This window comes from Capricornis sumatraensis, chromosome 3 (assembly GCF_032405125.1).
Source record: "Capricornis sumatraensis isolate serow.1 chromosome 3, serow.2, whole genome shotgun sequence".
Classification (NCBI taxonomy): Eukaryota; Metazoa; Chordata; class Mammalia; order Artiodactyla; family Bovidae; genus Capricornis; species Capricornis sumatraensis.
The window spans coordinates 129,964,671-129,983,675 of record NC_091071.1 but is presented as its reverse complement, the minus strand read 5'-3'; the positions used below and the strand labels follow the sequence as shown (position 1 = coordinate 129,983,675).

Below are 19,005 nucleotides of genomic sequence, written 5' to 3'. Positions count from 1 at the left end.
ACCACCCAGGGATCCAGAGGCCTAGGGGACCCAGCTCTCCAGGGTGTATATATTCCTGACCTAGACAGGCCCTTCTGCCTATTTCTGCCTGGTAGGATGAAACTCTAACCAGAAATCAATAAGGTATCCACCCTCCCACTCAACTCACATGCACATGTGTGGGTGCATGCATCCATGCACCCACCCACCCACACACACCCTCACTGCTGAGACAGACCCCAATCCTCTTCATGTCTTCTGAGCGGGGCTTAAATCACTGGTACCTGGAGATGCGGGCAGGTCCTGGGTTCATGGAAATGTGTGTGAATGTACAGAAGCATGTGTGTTTGAGGAAATGGAACCAATACAATCCCTTGTGAGCCATACTGTTTAGCTTCACTGAATCCTTTTCTTCAACTCAAATTTCATTACCATCTCTGAATCTCTTTTGCCAGGCCAAAGCCTAGACTCTGTGGACTAAAAGAACTATTAGTGTTTCCATTCCCTGTCAATTCCAACTTCCAAGTTCTCTGCTCAGGCTATTTCCCCCATTCCCTTCCTCCAGAAAGTCTCATTCCCTCATCCCCTTATTGGGCTGGTGCAGGGCTTAGGTTAAAGCGTCTGCCTCCAATGCGGGAGACCTGAGTTCAATCCCTGGGTCGGGAAGATCCCCTGGAGAAGGAAATGGTAACCCACTCCAGTATTCTTGCCTGGAGAATCCCATGGACAGAGGAGCCTGGCAGGCAACAGTCCACGGGGTCGCAAAGAGTCGGACACGACTGAGCAACTTCACTTCACGGCTTGTTAACTCCTGCTCCAGGGGGCTGCGTCTCATGTCTCCCTTCAGACAGGGGGAACAAGCATCTTCCTTCCACTGGGAATCCCAACAGACCCCCTGAAAGTGTTCAGAACATGGGGTGAGGAGGAAAATCACAGCCTGCTTCACCTGGCCCTCCTTCAGAGGATGGAATTCCAGCACTGGGTAGGCTGGAGGTGGGAGGGGACACGGGGAAAGATAGGAGGAAGAGTTACCAAAAGTAATCATAAGAGAAGAAAAATCCTAGTGGTAGAGAGAGAAGACCCTGTTCTAATAAAGCAGACAGTGGGTTCCCCCTTCAACTCTGCACTGCCACTGAGAAGTGTGAAGGCTGCAAAAGATGGTTGTGGGATAAGGAGGTGGGGCCAATCAACAAAAACTGAAAACTGTTTAAATAGCTCTGCTCCAGCAGGCAGGACCAGGAGAGAAGGTTCTACAAGAGGTGAAGTGGAAGTGGAATTCTCAGAGCCACGGGGCTGGGGCCCACCCCTCTAAAGTCACCCTGCTGTTTGGAGAGAACAAGGGGGAAGAACAGAAGGGATGACAAGCTGCAGAGGGCCAGCCCGACAGAGGAGCCAAACGCTGGCATCAAGGGAAGGGAGACGCAAGAGGCCCGGGCTGAGGGATTAGGAGAGCTGAGAGCCCAGGAGCCTCTCGATAGCTGCGTTGATGTCCCCTCCCGTGGCGATCAGAGCCTGCAGGTTGGCCTCACGATTGATGAAGCCCATGGAGTTGAGCTGCTCCAGCTGCTGCTGAAATCTCACTTCTGGCGTCTGCACCTGTGAACTTCCGCTTCCAGCCAGAAGCTGGATCATCTGTTGCATGAGCTGCTGCTGAGCGCTGGAGGCCCCTGCTGGAGATGACGTGACTGGGAGGGCTGGCGAGGGGGTGGGCGCCTCGGGCGCAGACCCGGTGTTGCTGCCTGCCGAGGATGCTGGGGGCCGGGCCATCCCCAAAGAGCCAAGGCTGGGTACCAGCCCTGGGGCCTCAGTCTGCAAGGTCTGCAGTCCCTGCTGGATCTGCAGCAGCGCCTGTATGGCTCGGGGATTGGTGAGAATGGAGAGTGACTCTGGGTTCTGCATCTGCTGCAGGAAGACTGGGAGCTGCAGGCGGAGCTGCTCCTGCAGCTGGGGGTTCCCCGCAAAGAGCGGCACGTTCACCATCATCTGAGCAGCAAAGTCGGGGTTCTGGGCAAGCGTTTGCATCATGGTGCGCATGTAGGGGGCTGAGATCACGTTCTGCATCAGCTGGGGGTTCTCAGAGATCTGCTGGAGCAGGGCCTGCATTTCTGGGCTGTTGAACATCCCTGACCCCAGGCTAGCCGCATTGATCCCAAAGGGATTGGAGACTGTCGGGTGCACCTGGCTGGCCCCTGATCCTCCGGTGCCCTCCCCACCGGACCCGGGGGCCTGGGAGGCGGGGGGCGAGGGGCTCCAGGGGTTAGGGAGGGCTCTCGATTCTCAGTCCGCAGAGGCTGGGAGGATGAGCTCTCGGAGTTCCCGGCCAGGGAAGAGAAGGGGTTGTTGCCAAACTGCTCCCTGGCAGCACTAAACATGGGCTCCTGGATGTCCGTGTACATGCGGCGGAGGGCATTATACCCTCCAGGGATGCTCTCCAGGTTGCTTAGAGCCCGGTCCTGGTTCCGCATCATCTCCTGCATCATGGCTGGGTTGCGAGCAAGCTCCATTGTCTGCCTCATCAGCTCAGGGTTGTTGAGCATGTGGCTGATCTCGGGGTTCCGCTCCATCAGCTGCTGCATCTGGGGGTTGGCCATGATCATGTGGCGCATCAGGTCGGGGTTAGACATCATGTCCTGGACCAGGGGGTTCTCCATGATCTGCGACAGCATCTCAGGATTGGACATCAGCTGCCTCTGCATCTGCTGCTGCAGCTCCATGAAGTTGGCAGAGCCCAAGCCCAGGCTGCCCAAGCCCAGGATGCCCCCAAAGCCAGAGAGTATGGATGTAGTGGCACTGGGAGGTCCCTCCCCTGTCCCTGGGGAGGTACCCCCTCCACTGCCCCTTCGGCTCCCACTGCCTGTGTCTGAAGTGGCACTTCCAGAAGTGGAGGGCTGGGCAGACGTGGCGGGCGAAGCAGGGGTGGTGGAGGGGGCTGAGGCTGGGTCTGGGGTGGAAGGGGAGGGAGCACTGGCAGTAGCTGGATCTTGAACCTTCTGAGGGGTCTTGATGACCAGATGAACAGTGAGCCCATCCTTGATCCCATGCTGGTTCAGTGTGTCCCCATCCTTGAGGATCTTGCCTGCGAAGATCAGGACCAGCTGATCCTGCTGTGCCTTAAATCTCCGGGAGATTTCCTCTTTAAACTGGGCAGTTCTCTCATGGAAACTCCTTGGCCCAACCCTGTCTCCCCTCAGCCTTCTCTCTTCAGACTTCAAGTCTCTTTCCTCTCTTTATTCCCAGTTTTCTTGTAACAACTCTTTGACCGAGGCTCGGTCGCAGATCACAATTTCCTCCTTGTCCTTGGGGGTCTTGACGGTGACCCGAATGGGGGGCCTCGTCTCGGCCCCGCTTGGCTCCGCCATGCCACCGCCGCCACCCGGCCGCCCGCCAGCCCGCCCCCTACTTTTTTGGATTCTTTTAACAGACTGCTTGGAGGGACCCATCTTGGCACCAGTTAGGAGAAAGGAGGACGCATTATCTTCCAAACATAGCCATCAGGGTAAGTCAGGAGCACTGGAGTAGGAATTGTTAGGCTAGACTGAGAAGACACGGGCGCCAGTACATACCTGTCTGCTTAAAACTCACGGCATGTGACCCACCCACAAGACACAGGAAAAGATATAACAAGTTGAAAATCAGGCTAACCCCTCCCAGACAGACTCTGTCTGCTGGCTCTGTCTCTGCCCAAAGAACCAAATGGGTATTAGTCATGCAGAAGCTCTTGGAGGGGAGTTCCTAGAGCTTTATAATGTGACTCACTGAATTGAGGGTTTTCAGAACAGCAGAGTCAGGGACCTTTATTGTGCTTATCTTGGCACTGGCCTCCACAACATTGAGCAAGTGAGCCTGGGATCTTCGCATATGTTTTATTTCTTGGGGTCTTTGAAGCAGGGCTTTAGCACCTGGCAACTGCCCAGCAGAAAGGGCTTAAGAAGCATAATAGCAGCCATGTGTTTGCAGTAAGCCTCGCAATACAGAGGGGAAAAGTGTCACACAGCTTTAAGAAGAGCCACTAAACAGAGAAACAGACACATGCTGGATGCTGCCCTCGACCATAGGTGTGACAGGGATCTGAAATCAACTGTCCACAGAAGCTCTGTGCTTTCACTGAAATGTGCTTCCCTTGGGGAAACTATCCAGCTCCTAAAAATACTAAAAGATCATGCATCTTTCTGCTGCCTGTTAGTAAAGTGTATTCATCTCCCCTTTAAAGTACTTCCCACCTTTTTTAATTTAGTCGGTATTTCTGAATGTCAATTTGGTGCCATATATCTTGTTAGCCTCTTTGACAGATTAAAAAGATGGTGGTCCTTGTGTTCTGTTACTTGTGAACCGCTAGTCTTTCTTTTTTATTTTTCATTCTGGTACCAGGCAAGTCTTTTTGAGTTTACTGGGTCTACTACTAGCTTTTCTAAGTAGCCAAGCCTGCTATGAAGCTCATAGTAATACTAGTTACATTTTTTGTTTCTAATACATATCACAGTTATTTTATCATATCACACTTTACACAGATATTTGTAATCTTCCCAGCAATCCTCAGAGTAGAATTATTCTTCCTGTTTTTCAGATGAGGAAACTGAGGCTCAAGATAATTAATTTCCCAAATCATTAAAAATTGTGGGTCAAAGATAAAAACTGAACCAGGCCTCCTTACATTAAACTCTTAGCTGATAAAAGTTCATTTTGAAGTTTGGACTCCTTGGAAACTCCCTCTGCTTCTTATCAGGTCATAAGTAATTTAGCGTCAAAAGGCTAACTAATCAAGGAAAACGAGATACCCATAACCATTTTGTTTTAACATTTTTATTTATTTATTTTTGCCCGTGCTGGGTCTTTGTTGCTACGTGCAGGCTTTCTCTAGTTGCAGCGAGCCGGGGCTACTCTTCATTGTGGTGTGCAGGACTGCTCATCGCTGGGGCCTTTCTTCTTATGGAGCATGGGCTTTATGCATGGGCTCTAGGCACACGCATGCAGTGCATGGGCTTAGTTGCTCCATGGCATGTGGACTCTTCCCAGAGTCCCCTGCATTGGCAGGTGGATTTTTAACCACTGGACCAACAGGGAAATCCACCCATGGCAATTCTTCCTAGAAATGTCAGTTTGCTTCCACCATTATCTCATTTTTACTGAGATTATCTTAAACAGGAGTTTGTCCCTCAAGTTCCGTAGAAACCTTCTGCTTACCCTGCTTTTAGCATAAAAAAATATTTACAAATATTTACATGTGATTTTTTCTCTGTGGTCTATCACCAGGATCAGGGGAGGCATACATTAAGAATTTTGTAGATGAAACACTCATATGGTAAGAAAGGCAACTGTAGAACTTTGTGTAGGCTTAGCTGTCTGACCTAACGTATGAGTGACTATTGCTTTGGCCCCTAGCCCCCTAAAAGGAAACTTAAGATTCATAAAAATTAATGGTGCAAATACAAAAAAAAAAATTAGTGGTGATTATTTTGCCTTAAAGTTTCTTAGAGAGATTTGTTATATCCATATATATATATGAATATGCTTCATAAAATATATTAGGTAGTTAATTTAAATAGATCTATTAATAAAATTAGTCATAATACTATATCAAGCAGTGTCACAATATTTCATGCATATGCACAGTGATATTAAATACAACTCTGGTTAAATTGACGTACATTTAGCTAAAGTTTGAAAAACACTTAAAAGCTAAGTTTTCTGCTCTTTTATCATTAGTTGCACTCTTGACCAATGTCTAATGAGTTTGGAAAATCAGAAAAGTGGCATTGGCTAACGTTAATATTCACATGTATAGAATATTGAATCTGGAATATTGGGAGAATCTTCTAGCCCAGGGATCAGCAAACTGTGGCCAAGAGGCCAAATTTGATCCCCTGCCTATTTTTGTAAATAAAGTTTTATTAGAACACAATCGTATTTATTTACCTATTATCTGCATGTCCATTCATGTTACAACAGGAGTTGAGTAATTGTAACAGAGACTTTATGGCCCACAAGGCTGAAAATATTATCTGGCTCTTTATAGAAAGTTTGGTGACTTCTGATTTAGTGCAACTTCCTCAGTATACAAATGAGGGTACATTTCCAGAGCTCTTGCTAATATTTCTATAGGTCTTATCACATTCCATACTTTGCTTAAATATATGAACATGTCCTTTAGCCAGAACTCACCATTTTTTCCTATATGCCTTACTGTTCTCAAGATACGTGTGTGTGTGTTTCACATGTTGGTACTATATATTCTCTCTTAACATTAAGGTTTTTATGTTAGCTAAATTTCTAGATTAATATTTTATTCTCCAAGTCTTTTTCAAAAATTTTTATAAATATTGAGAGTTGTTTCACAAAAAGTAGTCTACTTTGACTATTAGTGTTTATAATTAAAATGTGTTTGAATACCACAAATTTTGCCTTTCATAGTAAAAGGCCAGATGTAGCTAAAACCTTCATGTTAAGTATACGGTATTATTAAATAAATATATATTCAAAATTGAATATATATATTCAAAAACATGGAAGAATACCTCCAATTACTCTATACTGACTTTAAGTATTAAAAATGACCAACACCCTCGTGTAGGCCAGGCCTTTAAAAAGCTGGAATCCTTTGGGGGAAGTAGATATATCAGTGGAAAACTGATGTAAGGAAGTCCCCAAATAATGGTGATATGAATCATTCTTTCCTATTAGTGCTATTATCTGAATTTCAGTATTCATTATCTAAAAAATATTAATATGTCACCTAGACCCTCCTGAACTGTACTTCCATTAAAGCAAATTTCTATTGTGCACTTTACCCCAAAGAGAATCTGGTTTTAACTACATTTTTAAAGTAGAGGAATACTGCTTTTTATTCCCCCAGCTTTATTGTGATTTAACTAACACATAACATTTTGTAAATTTAAGATGTAAAATGTGTTGATTTGAAAGGAACACTGCCTTTATAAAACACATAGCACCACTAGGTAATATGACAATGATAAATCAAAGTTTTGTTATCTATAGCTATCTATATTGTTCCAGATCATGATTTTTATCACAATAGATACAAATCTGCAGAAAAAAGAACAATGTTATAATGGTATTTTGCTCTGTGAAATGAAAATGCAATTATTTCCCCCTTGATTCCTATCATTTTTTCATCCTCTCCTCTTTCTTATTTCTTTAAATAAAACATTTCATCCTAGAACTCTTTATCCTTTTCTTAGAAAGTCTCATTACTTATATTATTCCCAAGAAATATTAAATCTGAGATTCAATAATTTAAACATTTGACAGTTTTGATGTTAAAACATATTAACTTATTCAGCAAATGTACATGGTATTTTATATTCAAAAGATATTCTTCATCCTTGTGAATGAGTTTAACTCTCTAGGAGAAAACCAACATATAACCCAAGAGATTAAATTTTTCTCCTGGTTTTAATAGTGAGAGACAGCACAAACAGAATTAAAAATCTGGATTGCAGGGCTGAGGTTATGTTGCCTTTCATTTTGCAGCAATGGAGACTGAACTGGTGAGACAAGGGTAATCAGGTTGAAAATCCTTATTTTGTTTTTGATGATTTATTCTCTGTTTCCTTGGAAACAGAGCTAGCAGCCACAGAATTGCTGGCATTATGTTTTCTTTTCAAGCTTTGAAACATCAGAGAAAAAGGTGAGGCTTTATGACTGTAATTTGTAGAATCTGATTTATTTTCAAGTAAATTAGAAACAAATGTTATTGAATTCCTGTTACATAAAAGGTGCTCAGCTGCACAATTATGTCTGACTCTTTGCGACCACATGGACTGCAGCTCACCAGGCTCCTCTGTCTGTGGGATTTTCCAGGCAAGAATATTGCAGTGGGTTGCCATTTCCTCCTCCAGGGGGACTTCCCTGCCCAGGGATCAAACCCATGTCTCCTGCTTTGCAGGTGGATTCTTTATTGCTGAGCCACTAGGGAAGCTGTGCATATAAGGTACTAGGAGGTAAATACTAACAAGTTTGAGAAAAAGCTTTAAACAAATTGAGTAGAATAAATTTTAGTTTCTAAAAGCCAATCTAGTACATATATATATATATTTATGTGTGTGTGTATGTATAAAGAAACAAGGGAAATAAAGCTTATTTAGAAACCTGTCACATGAGTGTAGTACTTTGGTATCAATATAATTTATTGAGTTATATTAGAAACCAAATAGATTCCCACACCAAACAGCACCATTCTTTTTCCTATATTCCAAATCAGGTAATATGAGGGTGGTTACCATGCATTGACAGGATAGTTTTTGCCTCCAGTAAATAAAATAGACAAAAACTAAGGGGAGCTTAAGCAAGCCTAAAAGGTTTCCTAAGAAAGTTTAGTTCATTTGCTCAGTCTTGTCCGACTCTTTGCGACTCCATGAACTGCAGCTTGCAAGGCTTCCCTGTCCATCACCAACTCCCAGAGCTTGCTCAAGCTCATGTCCATCAAGTCAGTGATGCCATCAAACCATCTCATCCTCTGTTGTCCCCTTCTCTTCCTGCCTTCAGTCTTTCCCAGCATCAGGGTCTTTTCAAATGAGTCAGTTCTTTGCATTACGTGGCCAAAGTATTGGAACTTCAGCTTCAGCATCAGTCCTTCCAGTGAATATTCAGGACGGATTTCCTTTAGGATTGACTGGTTGGATCTCCTTGCAGTCCAAGGGACTCTCAAGAGTCTTCTCCAAACACCACAGTTCAAAAGCATCAATTCTTCGGCACTCAGCTTTCTTTATGGTCCAACTATCACATCCATACACGACTGCAGGAAAAACCATGACTAGACGTACCTTTGTCGGCAAAGTAATGTCTCTGCTTTTTAATATGCTATCTAGGTTGGTCATAGGTTTTCTTTCAAGGAGCAAGCATCTTTTAATTTCATGTCTGCAATCACCATCTGTAGTGATTTTGGAGCCCAAGAAAATAAAGTCTGTCATTGTTTCTATCATTTCCCCATCTATTTGCCATGAAGTGATGAGACCAGATGGCGTGATCTTCATTTTCTGAATGTTATGCTTTAAGCCAACTTTTTCACTCTTCTCTTTCACTTTCATCAAGAGGCTCTTTAGTTCTTCTTCGCTTTCTGCCATAATGGTGGTGTCATTTGTGTATCTGAGGTTATTGATATTTCTTGCAGCAATTGTGATTCCAGCTTGTGCTTCATCCAGCCCAGCATTTTGCATGAAAGTGAAAGGAAAGTGAAGTCATTCAGTCGTGTCTAACTCTTTGCAAGTCCATGAACTATATAGCCTGCCAGGCTCCTCCATCCATGGAATTTTCCAGGCAAGGATCCTGGAGTGGATTGCCATTTCCTTCTCTAGGGAAGTTAAATAAACAGCGTAACAATACACAGCCTTGATGTACTCCTGTGCCTATTTGGAACCAGTTCATTTTCCCATGTCCAGGTCTAACTGTTATTTCTTGATCTGTATACAGATTTCTCAAGAGGCAGGTAAGGTGGTGTGGTAGCCCCATCTCTTTAAGAATTTTCCACAGTTTGTTGTGATCCACACAGTCAAAGGCTTTGGCATAGTTAATAAAGCATAAGTAGATGTTTTTCTGGAACTCTCTTGCTTTTTCTATGATCCAATGGATGTTGGCAATTTGATCTCTGGTTCCTAAAAAAAATGACATATTAATGAATTTAGTAAATATTTCAGTTGATTGTCAAATGATTATAATATGGTCATTTCCTTTATGAAATTTGCATTAAGTGCAACCCATTCCAGTATTCTTGCCTGTAGAATCCCATGGACAGAGAAGCCTGGTGGGCTACAGTCCATAGGGTCACAAAGAGTCAGACAGACTGAAGCAACTTAGCAAGCACACACAAATTTAAAAAGTCATACCTTTAAAAAATCCTAACTGAGATGAAAAGATAAGAGTTATAGGCAATAGTTGCAGGGAAGATTTGTCTTTTTATTTTAATAAGAGCTAAGGCAAGTCAAAACCACAATGAGAAGTCACCTCTCACCTCTTAGAAAGGCTATTATGAAAAAAAAAAAAACAACAAATGTTAGTGAGGTGGAGGTGTTAGTAGAAATTTAAATTGGTGTAACCACTATGGAAAACAGTGGGTTCCTCAAAAAATTTTAAATTGAACTACCCTATGACCTGGCCCAGGTGGCACTAGTGGTAAAGAACCTGCCTGCCAATGCAGGAGACATAACTCGCAGGTTTGATCCCTGGGTTGGGAAGATCCCCTGGAGAAGGAAATGGCAACCCACTCCAGTATGCTTGCCTGGAGAATCCCCATGGACAGAGGAGCCTGGTGGGCTATGGTTCATAAGGTGGCAAAGAGTTGGACATGACTGAAATGATTTAGCATGCATGCGTGACCTGGCAATTCTACTTCTGGGTACTTATCTGAAGAAAATAAACATGCTAATTCAGAAAGATATATGTACCTCTGTGATCACTGCAGCATTATTCTTAATAGCCAAAATATGGACATAACCCAACTTCCCATCAATAGATGAGTGGATAAAGAAGTTGTGATACACACACACACACACACATGCACACACACGTGTATGTGTATATATGATGGAACAGTATTCAACCATAAAAAATGAAATCTTGCCATTTGCAACAAGATAGATGGACCCAGAAGGTATTAGCTTATGTGTAATAAATCAGAGAAAGAAAACTACTGTATGATTTCACTTATATGGAATCTAAAAAAACAGAACAAATGAACAAACACAACAAAACACAGAACCACAAATACAGAGAACAAACAAGTGGTTGCCAGAAGGCAGGTGGGGTACAAGGATGAGAGAAATAGGTGAGTGAGATTATGAGGTACAAACTTCCAGTCACAAAATGAATGAGTCACAGGTATTAAATGTACAGTGTGGGGAATATAGTCAGTAATACCATAATGTCTTTATATGGTGATGGATTGGTAATTAGACTTATTGTAGTGATCAATTTGAAATGCATAGAAATATTGAATCACTATGTTGTACATCAGGAACTAACAGTATTGTAGGTCAATTATACTTCAGAAACAAATAAAGTCACAGAAAAAGAGACCAGATTTGTGGTCACCAGAGCCTAGGGTAGAGGGAGGGGGAATTGGACAAAGGTGGTCAAAGGTAAAGAACTTCCAGTTATAAATAAGTACTAGGGATATAATGTACAACATGATAGATATAATTAACACTGCTGTATGTTATCTATAAAAGCTCTTAAGAGAGTAAATCCTAAGAGTTTTCCTAACAAGGAAAATTTTCTCCTATTTCTTTAATTTTGTCTCTATATGAGATTATCAGTGTTCACTAAACTTCTTAGGAAATCATTTCATGATGTAAGTTAAATAATTATGTTCTACAGCTTAAAATTGTCAATTATATCTCAATAAAACTGGAAGAATAACATTAGTATGATCTGAGCATATTTATATGCTTCAAGGGAGAGAGAAGAGTTGAAGAGACTGACAGAGACTAACTTGATAGAACTAATTTCCAAAAGAGAAAGGAGGCAATGGGAACTAAAACACAACTAGAGGGATTTGCTTTTGATGTCCTCTAATGACACTGTAATAATGATAATAATGCTTACTATTTGCCAGGCATTGTTCCAATTACTTCAGGCGTATTACTGAATTAGAACTGGATGGAGATAATGAACTTGGAAACAAAGAGTTGAAAGAATGTATATGTGAAAATAAAAATCATCTCTGTAAATACAAAGATAAAATTATGTACTGATAATCTGCTGAAACAGAAAGATGGTATAGGCAGCCTAAAAAGAGGTGGTTTGAGGACTAGGAGAGGGAGTTGACCAGAAACATATAAAAATACTTCTGAACAGTAATTCCACTGATTGTGTCATTTTCTCCAGCAGTGCTCAGATACACTGGTGTCAGAGCTCAGAGATTATATCAATTTAGGGTTGGATTATAAACAGAATAAGATTGAAAGACAAGGGTTCAGGAAGTTGACAGCACTGGCAGAGGGTGGTTAAGTGATAGTCTGGGTTAGGTTAGACATGAAATGAACTGAAGCCAGGATGGGGATAATTTTGTAATAGGAAAAAAGAAAGTTAAAAGGTATAGTGCTAGAACGATTACTTGAGTCTCTTTGCCTCTCTTTTCTTAGAAGATAATCAAGATAGCAGGTTGCCACCACTCATGTAAGCCATCAGAACAGTAAGCTCTGTCATCTTCAGGTTCAGTGTTTTCTCTGCAGAGCCAAGCTCTCCGGAAGGATAAATCCTGGCTACTCAAAGTGTAGTCTACTGACCAGCATCACTGGCATCTCCCAGGAGATTGTTAGAAATGCAGAATCTGTTTCACTCCAGAACTGAATCAGAATCTGCTTTTAAATTATTCATTTATTTATTTTTGGCTGTGTTGGTTCTTGGTTGCTGCGGGGGCTTTTCTCTGGTTATGGTGTGTGCAGGCTTCTCATTGTGGTGGCTTGTCTTGTTGCGGAGCATGGGCTCTAGGGCACACAGACATCAGGGTGTGTGGGCTCAGTAGTTGTGGTTCCCAGGCTGTAGAGCACAGGTTCAATGATAATTGTGGCTTAGTTGCTCCACAGCACGTCAGATCTTCCTGGACCAGGGCTAGAATCTGCGTCTCCTACATTGGTAGGCAGATTCTTTACCACTGAGCCATAAAGGAAGCCCAGAATCTGCTCTAGAATCTACAAGTAACTCATATGTACATTAAGTTTGAGGCACTGGTATAAACAGATGTGAGTGCAGCTTCACCCCTGGTTTATTTGTGCTGATCATGATATGCTAGGGAAAACAAGGAGCAGATATCCTGCCTGTGATGTTCTCTAGATCCCAGGCTATTGAGCACTCCGTTTTTAATGTATAATTTAAATTCTTTCCCAAATGACTCCTTATATCCTAATTCCACCCCAGACACCAGGTGCTCTGAACATATGAATATCACGGTATCATATGAGATAAACTATAAACTTCCTTTTAGTTTTAAAATTATTTTATGTATCATAGCCACACTTCATCTGCACAGAAAATCAGCCCAAGTGGAATGAAATCCAGTCAGTACCAAAAATAATGATACGAATAATTTTGTAGTTAGCCTCCCCCCGCCCCCCCTCCCCCACACACATACACACACACCTATCTGCTCTTGGGTCAGCTTTAGAGGGTGCTACTCTGTCTTTCTAACTACTAACAATTTCAGCGTTTTGAAGCTGCTATACGTGATTATGAATGGTTCTGAGCTACTTTTTTACCCCCTGTTTGTGCAAAACCAAACTGAAATTCATTTAAATGAATTAAGTCACTTGAGGGAATCTGAGTGGAAGCTTGAGGGAATTTGTTTCCATATGTTAATGTGGAACCAATTTCCGAAGAGGTCGAGGTTCTGAGGAGTAAGGCAAGTTAGCGACAAATTGATCACACAGATACCTATCGGTTGCATCAGTGTTAATGGAAAAATTTGTTAACATTATTTAAAGACCAACGATGCTTTTTGATTCAGTCTTTTATCTTATACCAAGACTAGAATCTCGCCGACCTGCTGGTGGCTTTTTATGAGCCCGTGCTTTTTTAGCACTGTTGCCTACTGGGCCGACATCGGCGGTCAAGGATGGGGAGAAAGCGCCCTTTGATTCCAGTTTAAGCTAACCGGTCCAGAGAGCTGTGGATGTACTCCACCACCGCTGGGAGAACCGAAATTGCGGAGGCCTGAGGCGTTTCAAAATTGAACGGTTAGGGTTTTTAAGCTGCACAGGGAGAGAGATGTTCGCGACGTGACAGCTGATGGTCCCCGGGCTCTGATGTCTCCCCTCCCCATGCTTGGTCGGCTCACCATCGTTAATCGCCTCTCTCTCTCCAGGTTAGCCCACCAGACGCCCACTCTCAGTCCTTCCCTCTCCTCGGCTCCAGGACTCCCGCGCTCTCCCAGGCCTGTCTCGTCCCCACTTTACCGCTCTTCTTTCTCTCTAGCCGGCCTCTCATTGCCCTCCCCTCCGCTTTCCTCCTTTTCCTTTTCCTCGCGCCCTCTCCTCCCTCCTCTCACCCTCCAGCCCAGCCCACTCCGCGCTTTCTTTTCTCGGTCCTCAGATTCGCGCTCCCGCGGCCAACGCCGCCTCCGCTCTCCCAGGGAGGCGCTGGGCTGGAAGCTTTCGGAGAGGCTGCGCGCAGGCGCAACGCGCGGTGGGCGCGCGGGCAGGCCGGGCGTCCGCGCAGGCGCGCGCTGCTCGGATTTCGCTCCCGGGCGGGCAGCGGGACGTTCTTCTGTTCCCTTAGACAGGGCTGAGGGCCCCACGGCTGTAGTGGGGGAGGCATCATGTTACTCCACTCTGTCAATCTTTGGAACCTGGCGTTTTATGCCTTCATGGTTTTCATGGCCACCCTGGGGCTATGGGACGTCTTCTTCGGCTTTGAGGAAAATAAGTGCAGTATGAGCTACATGTTTGAGTACCCGGAGTATCAGGTGAGGTTCTGCCCTCCCTTCGCTGGCCGCTCCGAGGCTCGGGCCCCTCCAGCCTTACCCTTCGGTGCGTTTCCCCGGCCTCGGCCCCCCGCGCCCCTTCCTTCCCCTTACCCCTACTGCGTCTCTGCTTTCTTGGCCCCAGAATACTTCGCAGCCCCCCGCGGTCCCCTTCTCCTGCCCTTTGTGTCCTCTCTTCTCGGTGGGGTCCTTGATAGATGGTTCCCGGAGCATCCTCCCCGCCCCCCTCGAGGTTGCTCCCAGTTCCTCAGCCCGGTTCGCGGTCCCGAATCCCAAGCAGAGAAGGGCCGGGCCCGACGCCCCTCATCCCCGGAGATTCAGCTCCAGTCCCTTTGCCCAAATGCCTCCTCCCAGCCTTCCTGCCTTAACAGGTGCTCCGAGCCCTCTGCTTCCCACACGCCGAAATGCTTCCCCTCCCGCCCAGTAGTCCAAGCTTCTACAGAGTATATATTGCCTAGATAGTTCCCAGGTCTGCTTTAGAGACTTCAGGGATTTACCTCTATGTGAAAGGCTAACCTGATGAGTAAACAAACCAGGAACTAACTCAGTTCTCTCCGGGGAAGGTTTTGCGAAGCCCCCTAGTCTTGCAGGTCCTGGGTCGGTGCCTGTGCTTGCATCCTGTATAGGGGTGTGTCGTCTCTTATCAGTTGAATGTAAAATCTGTTTCCTGGTGGTGTTTTTGTTTTCTCACTGTGTTTGCAATTTTAAAAAGACCCGGCCCTTCTATCTCTCCGCCCCCATCTTTCTTTCTGTTTTCGATATTTTCAATCACAGTTGCTTTATCGGTTCAGCATAGTAGACTCTAGAATTTCATTCATGACCAGCTGTAAAAAGAGTGACAAATTACACAGGCATCCAAAGAAATTTCACCGGAATGATTCTTTCCTTTCTCAATGCATCTCCCCTAATTGTGGAATATATATTGTAATGATAACTCCCTACCGTAAAAAGTGTGTGTACTACAACATACTGATAAAATGCATTTAAAACCATAGAAAATTTATTCTTTGAGGTGAGGGATGCAGATCCTGGTTGTTTCCATGTATAGGTCATTATGGAGGAATATTATTTGATTATCCTGCTATTATTTAGATCTTAAAACTACTTAAAGTTTGAATTGCTGAAGACATTCTTTTCTCATTTCTTACCCATTTTCCCGTGGGCAAAATTCAAATTTAGATTTCATTTGTTTTGATATCTTTACCTTGCTTGGAATTGAGATTTGATTTGTTTTGAGATCTTTACCTTGGATCGGTGCTTATATGGAAATGGAAGCTTTTGATATCAGATGCTGTTGAGGGAACAGATTTTAGCATATTACAATGGTCTTTTAATTTCTAAATGAATATGCTGGTTTATGTTTATCAGAAGCTGCATATAGTTAAATATGTGGGCTTTTAGTTTAGATTCTTTAAAAAACTGAAAACAGAGCCTTTATAATCTTTTATTTTTCTTTGGTTTAATTAGAAAACTCCCAGTAGATTGAAGTAGGTCGTTTTAGTTTTGTACTACATTGAAGAATTTGGTTAAAATGGAAACAGTACAGTACTAATTCCCATTTATTTTTGGATTATCCACAATTATTGAAGCTATCTTAAAATTTCAAGTAGTAGAAATCACTTATTGTTGGGAACAAAGCAGCATAATATTGACTGGAAAGACAGAAAATTAGTGTAGCTAATGCAAAAGAGCTGTTTGGGGTTTTTTGTTGTTATTGAATAGTCTTATTTATTTTTGCTGTTTTGAGGTTTTATTTATTTTTGAGGTTTTGTACTTCTGTTCATAATATGTTAGTACTGTAATATTAGAGTGGCAGGAGTTTTGATACACATTTTCAGTAAATTTATCTTTATGGTATAAAAAGTGTTTACTCATTACAGTATTTGTGTTTGACTCTTCATTTTACTGTGCACATTAGGTTGCAGAAGCTGCCTAAGAAATGAGTCATTTTGAGTATAATGAGAGATTTCTGGATAACTGGGGGCTTTCTATTAAAAACCAATTATTTGTTTAAAGTGTTCTAAACATATTTTTATATTGCTTTTAGTTATATTTTATAGTAAGCACTAATTGATCACACGTTGGTATCCAGCGTATGGAATACCCTAGTTATTGGGGTTTTTTTTTTTCCCCTCTTTCTTGATGCTTTTCTTCTTTTTTTACTTCTTGTTTACATATTCTTTAGCAGAATTTTAGAGGCATTTAAAAGGTTGGTTGAAACATGCTCAGTTTTATTTTCCATTTTAAAGATAAAATGTGGGACAGGAATTTGAAACTCTAAAAATTGTTTTGAATTTAAATTTTTTTTAATATCTCTTAATCCTCTACCTTTGGTTTTCCTAGATTCACTTATTCAGAGTTAGTTGAACATCTCACAAACCTACCAGGCAAAATATACATTATCCTTGAAAGCTTTTTGTCTTACATTTTAGCCAGATTGTAGAATTTGAGATGAAAACATCTGTGTGTGTTTTTTCATACAATAATTTATTTGGCTATAGACATGTGACCTGCTCTCTGAAAGGAAATGCTGATATTGGGAAATGCAAATCACTTGTTATTAAGTGTGATGTTTATTTAGTATATCGTTTAATGACTTCTCTAAGTAAATTTTAGATACGAGATTTGGGTGAGGAGGAATTAGAGATAAATCAGACTTGTGCCTTTAAATTTGTCTTTAAAGTATAATGAGGGAGACAGGAATGAAATGAATAGGCACAATATAATGTATTGAACATTATAATTTCACTGTAAGAGTGTGTACAAGGCTTTTCACAGAAAAGAACAGTCATGTTCATCTTGGGCAGTCAACAGTTATAGAGAAGAGGTTGTGTACTGGGCGATGTAGGATATGTATGTAGTTCACACAGTGTAGAAACAAGAAAATTGCAGGAATAAAGAATATTTGTGAAGGTAGGAAGGCACCAGGATACATTCCATAAGTAGTATTTATAGTATGTTATCATTTTTATGAGAAGAAGAAAATAACCTAAGACACATTTGCTTATATTTGTGTATATTGTACATGTAAACTACTTCTGGAAGCACAAACTGCTAACATTGGTTGCCTTCTGAGTAGGTAATTGGATAACTAATGAACCCAAGGATAGTAGAGCTTTTTCAGTATATACCCTGAGTTTTGGAACATATTAAAACATTTAAAATATGGCATATATAAATTATAAGGAAGTAAGTAAGAATAATTAGAACCAGGTTTTAAAGGACCTCTCAAGTGTTTATCATCTGTGTGTGTAGTGAAGAAACTCATAAGCTGTATGTTTTAACAAGGTTATTTCTTGACAGCAGTATGGACAATGGATTGTTAGCCTTTGGTGGGGGAGGGTTCTCATTTAAAATAATCAATTTAAAATATATTGGAGTCCTGTTGCTATAAATGTTTTCTTTTTTTAAACTCCTTGACCACCTTCTGTTTTTTAATCATCATCCTTTTTGTATACCTATATCTTTTCTGTCCTCAATCTAGGCAATACCCTTCCTGTCTTTTCCTGCCACTTACTCCCAACTTGAATTTTGTTGAAACACAGTTTTGCCGTTGCCTATGATTCCCACTTTATGTTTTTGTTCTGTCTTTTTTTCCATCTTTATGCTTTTTTCTACTCCATATTATATGCAGTCATATTTTTAAATGTACATTGTCTCACTATAAAATTGCTTTTATAATAGTAGATTGTGAAATTTATCAAATAATATTCTTTCGCTTATTTTTCTGTCTCCAGGGAATTAAATACTTTTTTGGATATATTTGATTGTTTTATCCTTTTTAGTTAGTTTTCAACTCGTTCAAAACTTTTGTTTAGTCACCGTCCTAAAAAGAACCTACTGTGTGTGTGCTACTATCTCAAATAGTGTGCTAAATTATAAGGAGTTAAGATAACTGTTCCCTTGTTCTCCTTTTTTTTTTCTTGCATAATTTACACCTAAAGAACAAAATATTGCATCCTTTTTATTTTTGATTATTTACTGTGTGTAATTAATATTGGGACTAATTCGAGTTGAGGTACATACACACATATTAAAGCAAATAGTTGATATCTCTGTATTTTGAATATTTGAGGAGAAAAAGTTGCTAGTAACTTAAACAACAGGCTCACAGTCTCTGAAGTTGTTTTCATGGTGTTACTGGCACAGATTGTTTATGGTACCATCCTCAAATATTCAGAAATTTGCATAAATGATCAGAATTATTCTTTTTAGAACAGTGATTTTTTTCAGTAGTCATTACCCGTTTACAATTTTAAAAATTCACTCAGTAGTTGAAATTTTCACCAAGCATGTGTACATTACTAGTTTAGTTTAGTCGCTCAGTCGTGTCTGACTCTTTGCGACCCCATGGACTGTAGCCTACCAAGCTCCTCTGTACATGGGATTTTCCAGGCAAGAGTACTGGAGTGGGTTACCATTTCCTTCTCCAGAGGATCTATAACTGCTAGATCATTAAATCTCTTGATGTCTCTTTAAATAAAATCTACTGTTCAGTATAACTGGTTTCATTTTTAATGGTCTCTCAGTTAGTCTCAGTGTTAGCTACTCAGTCGTGTCCAACTCTTTGTGACCTCATGGACTGTAGCCCGCCA

The 19,005-nt window shown here is 41.9% G+C and overlaps 2 protein-coding genes across 2 annotated transcripts in view; one reads left to right on the top strand and one right to left on the bottom strand.

Moving 5' to 3' along the window:
* Positions 1–221: 221 nt before the first annotated feature.
* LOC138075990 (ubiquilin-4-like) lies at positions 222–3,338 on the bottom strand. The gene is given in 3 exon segments (XM_068968135.1): positions 222–2,243; positions 2,246–3,129; positions 3,232–3,338. Coding segments are annotated over 3 exon segments (1,812 nt in total). The 3' UTR covers positions 222–1,422.
* Positions 3,339–14,245: 10,907 nt separating this feature from the next.
* Positions 14,246–19,005, top strand: part of PGAP1 (post-GPI attachment to proteins inositol deacylase 1) — a 72,445-nt gene continuing 67,685 nt past the window's right edge. The window contains exon 1 of the mRNA XM_068968890.1: positions 14,246–14,392. Within this exon, the coding sequence (XP_068824991.1) occupies positions 14,246–14,392 (147 nt within the window). The remainder of the gene's footprint in view (positions 14,393–19,005) is intronic.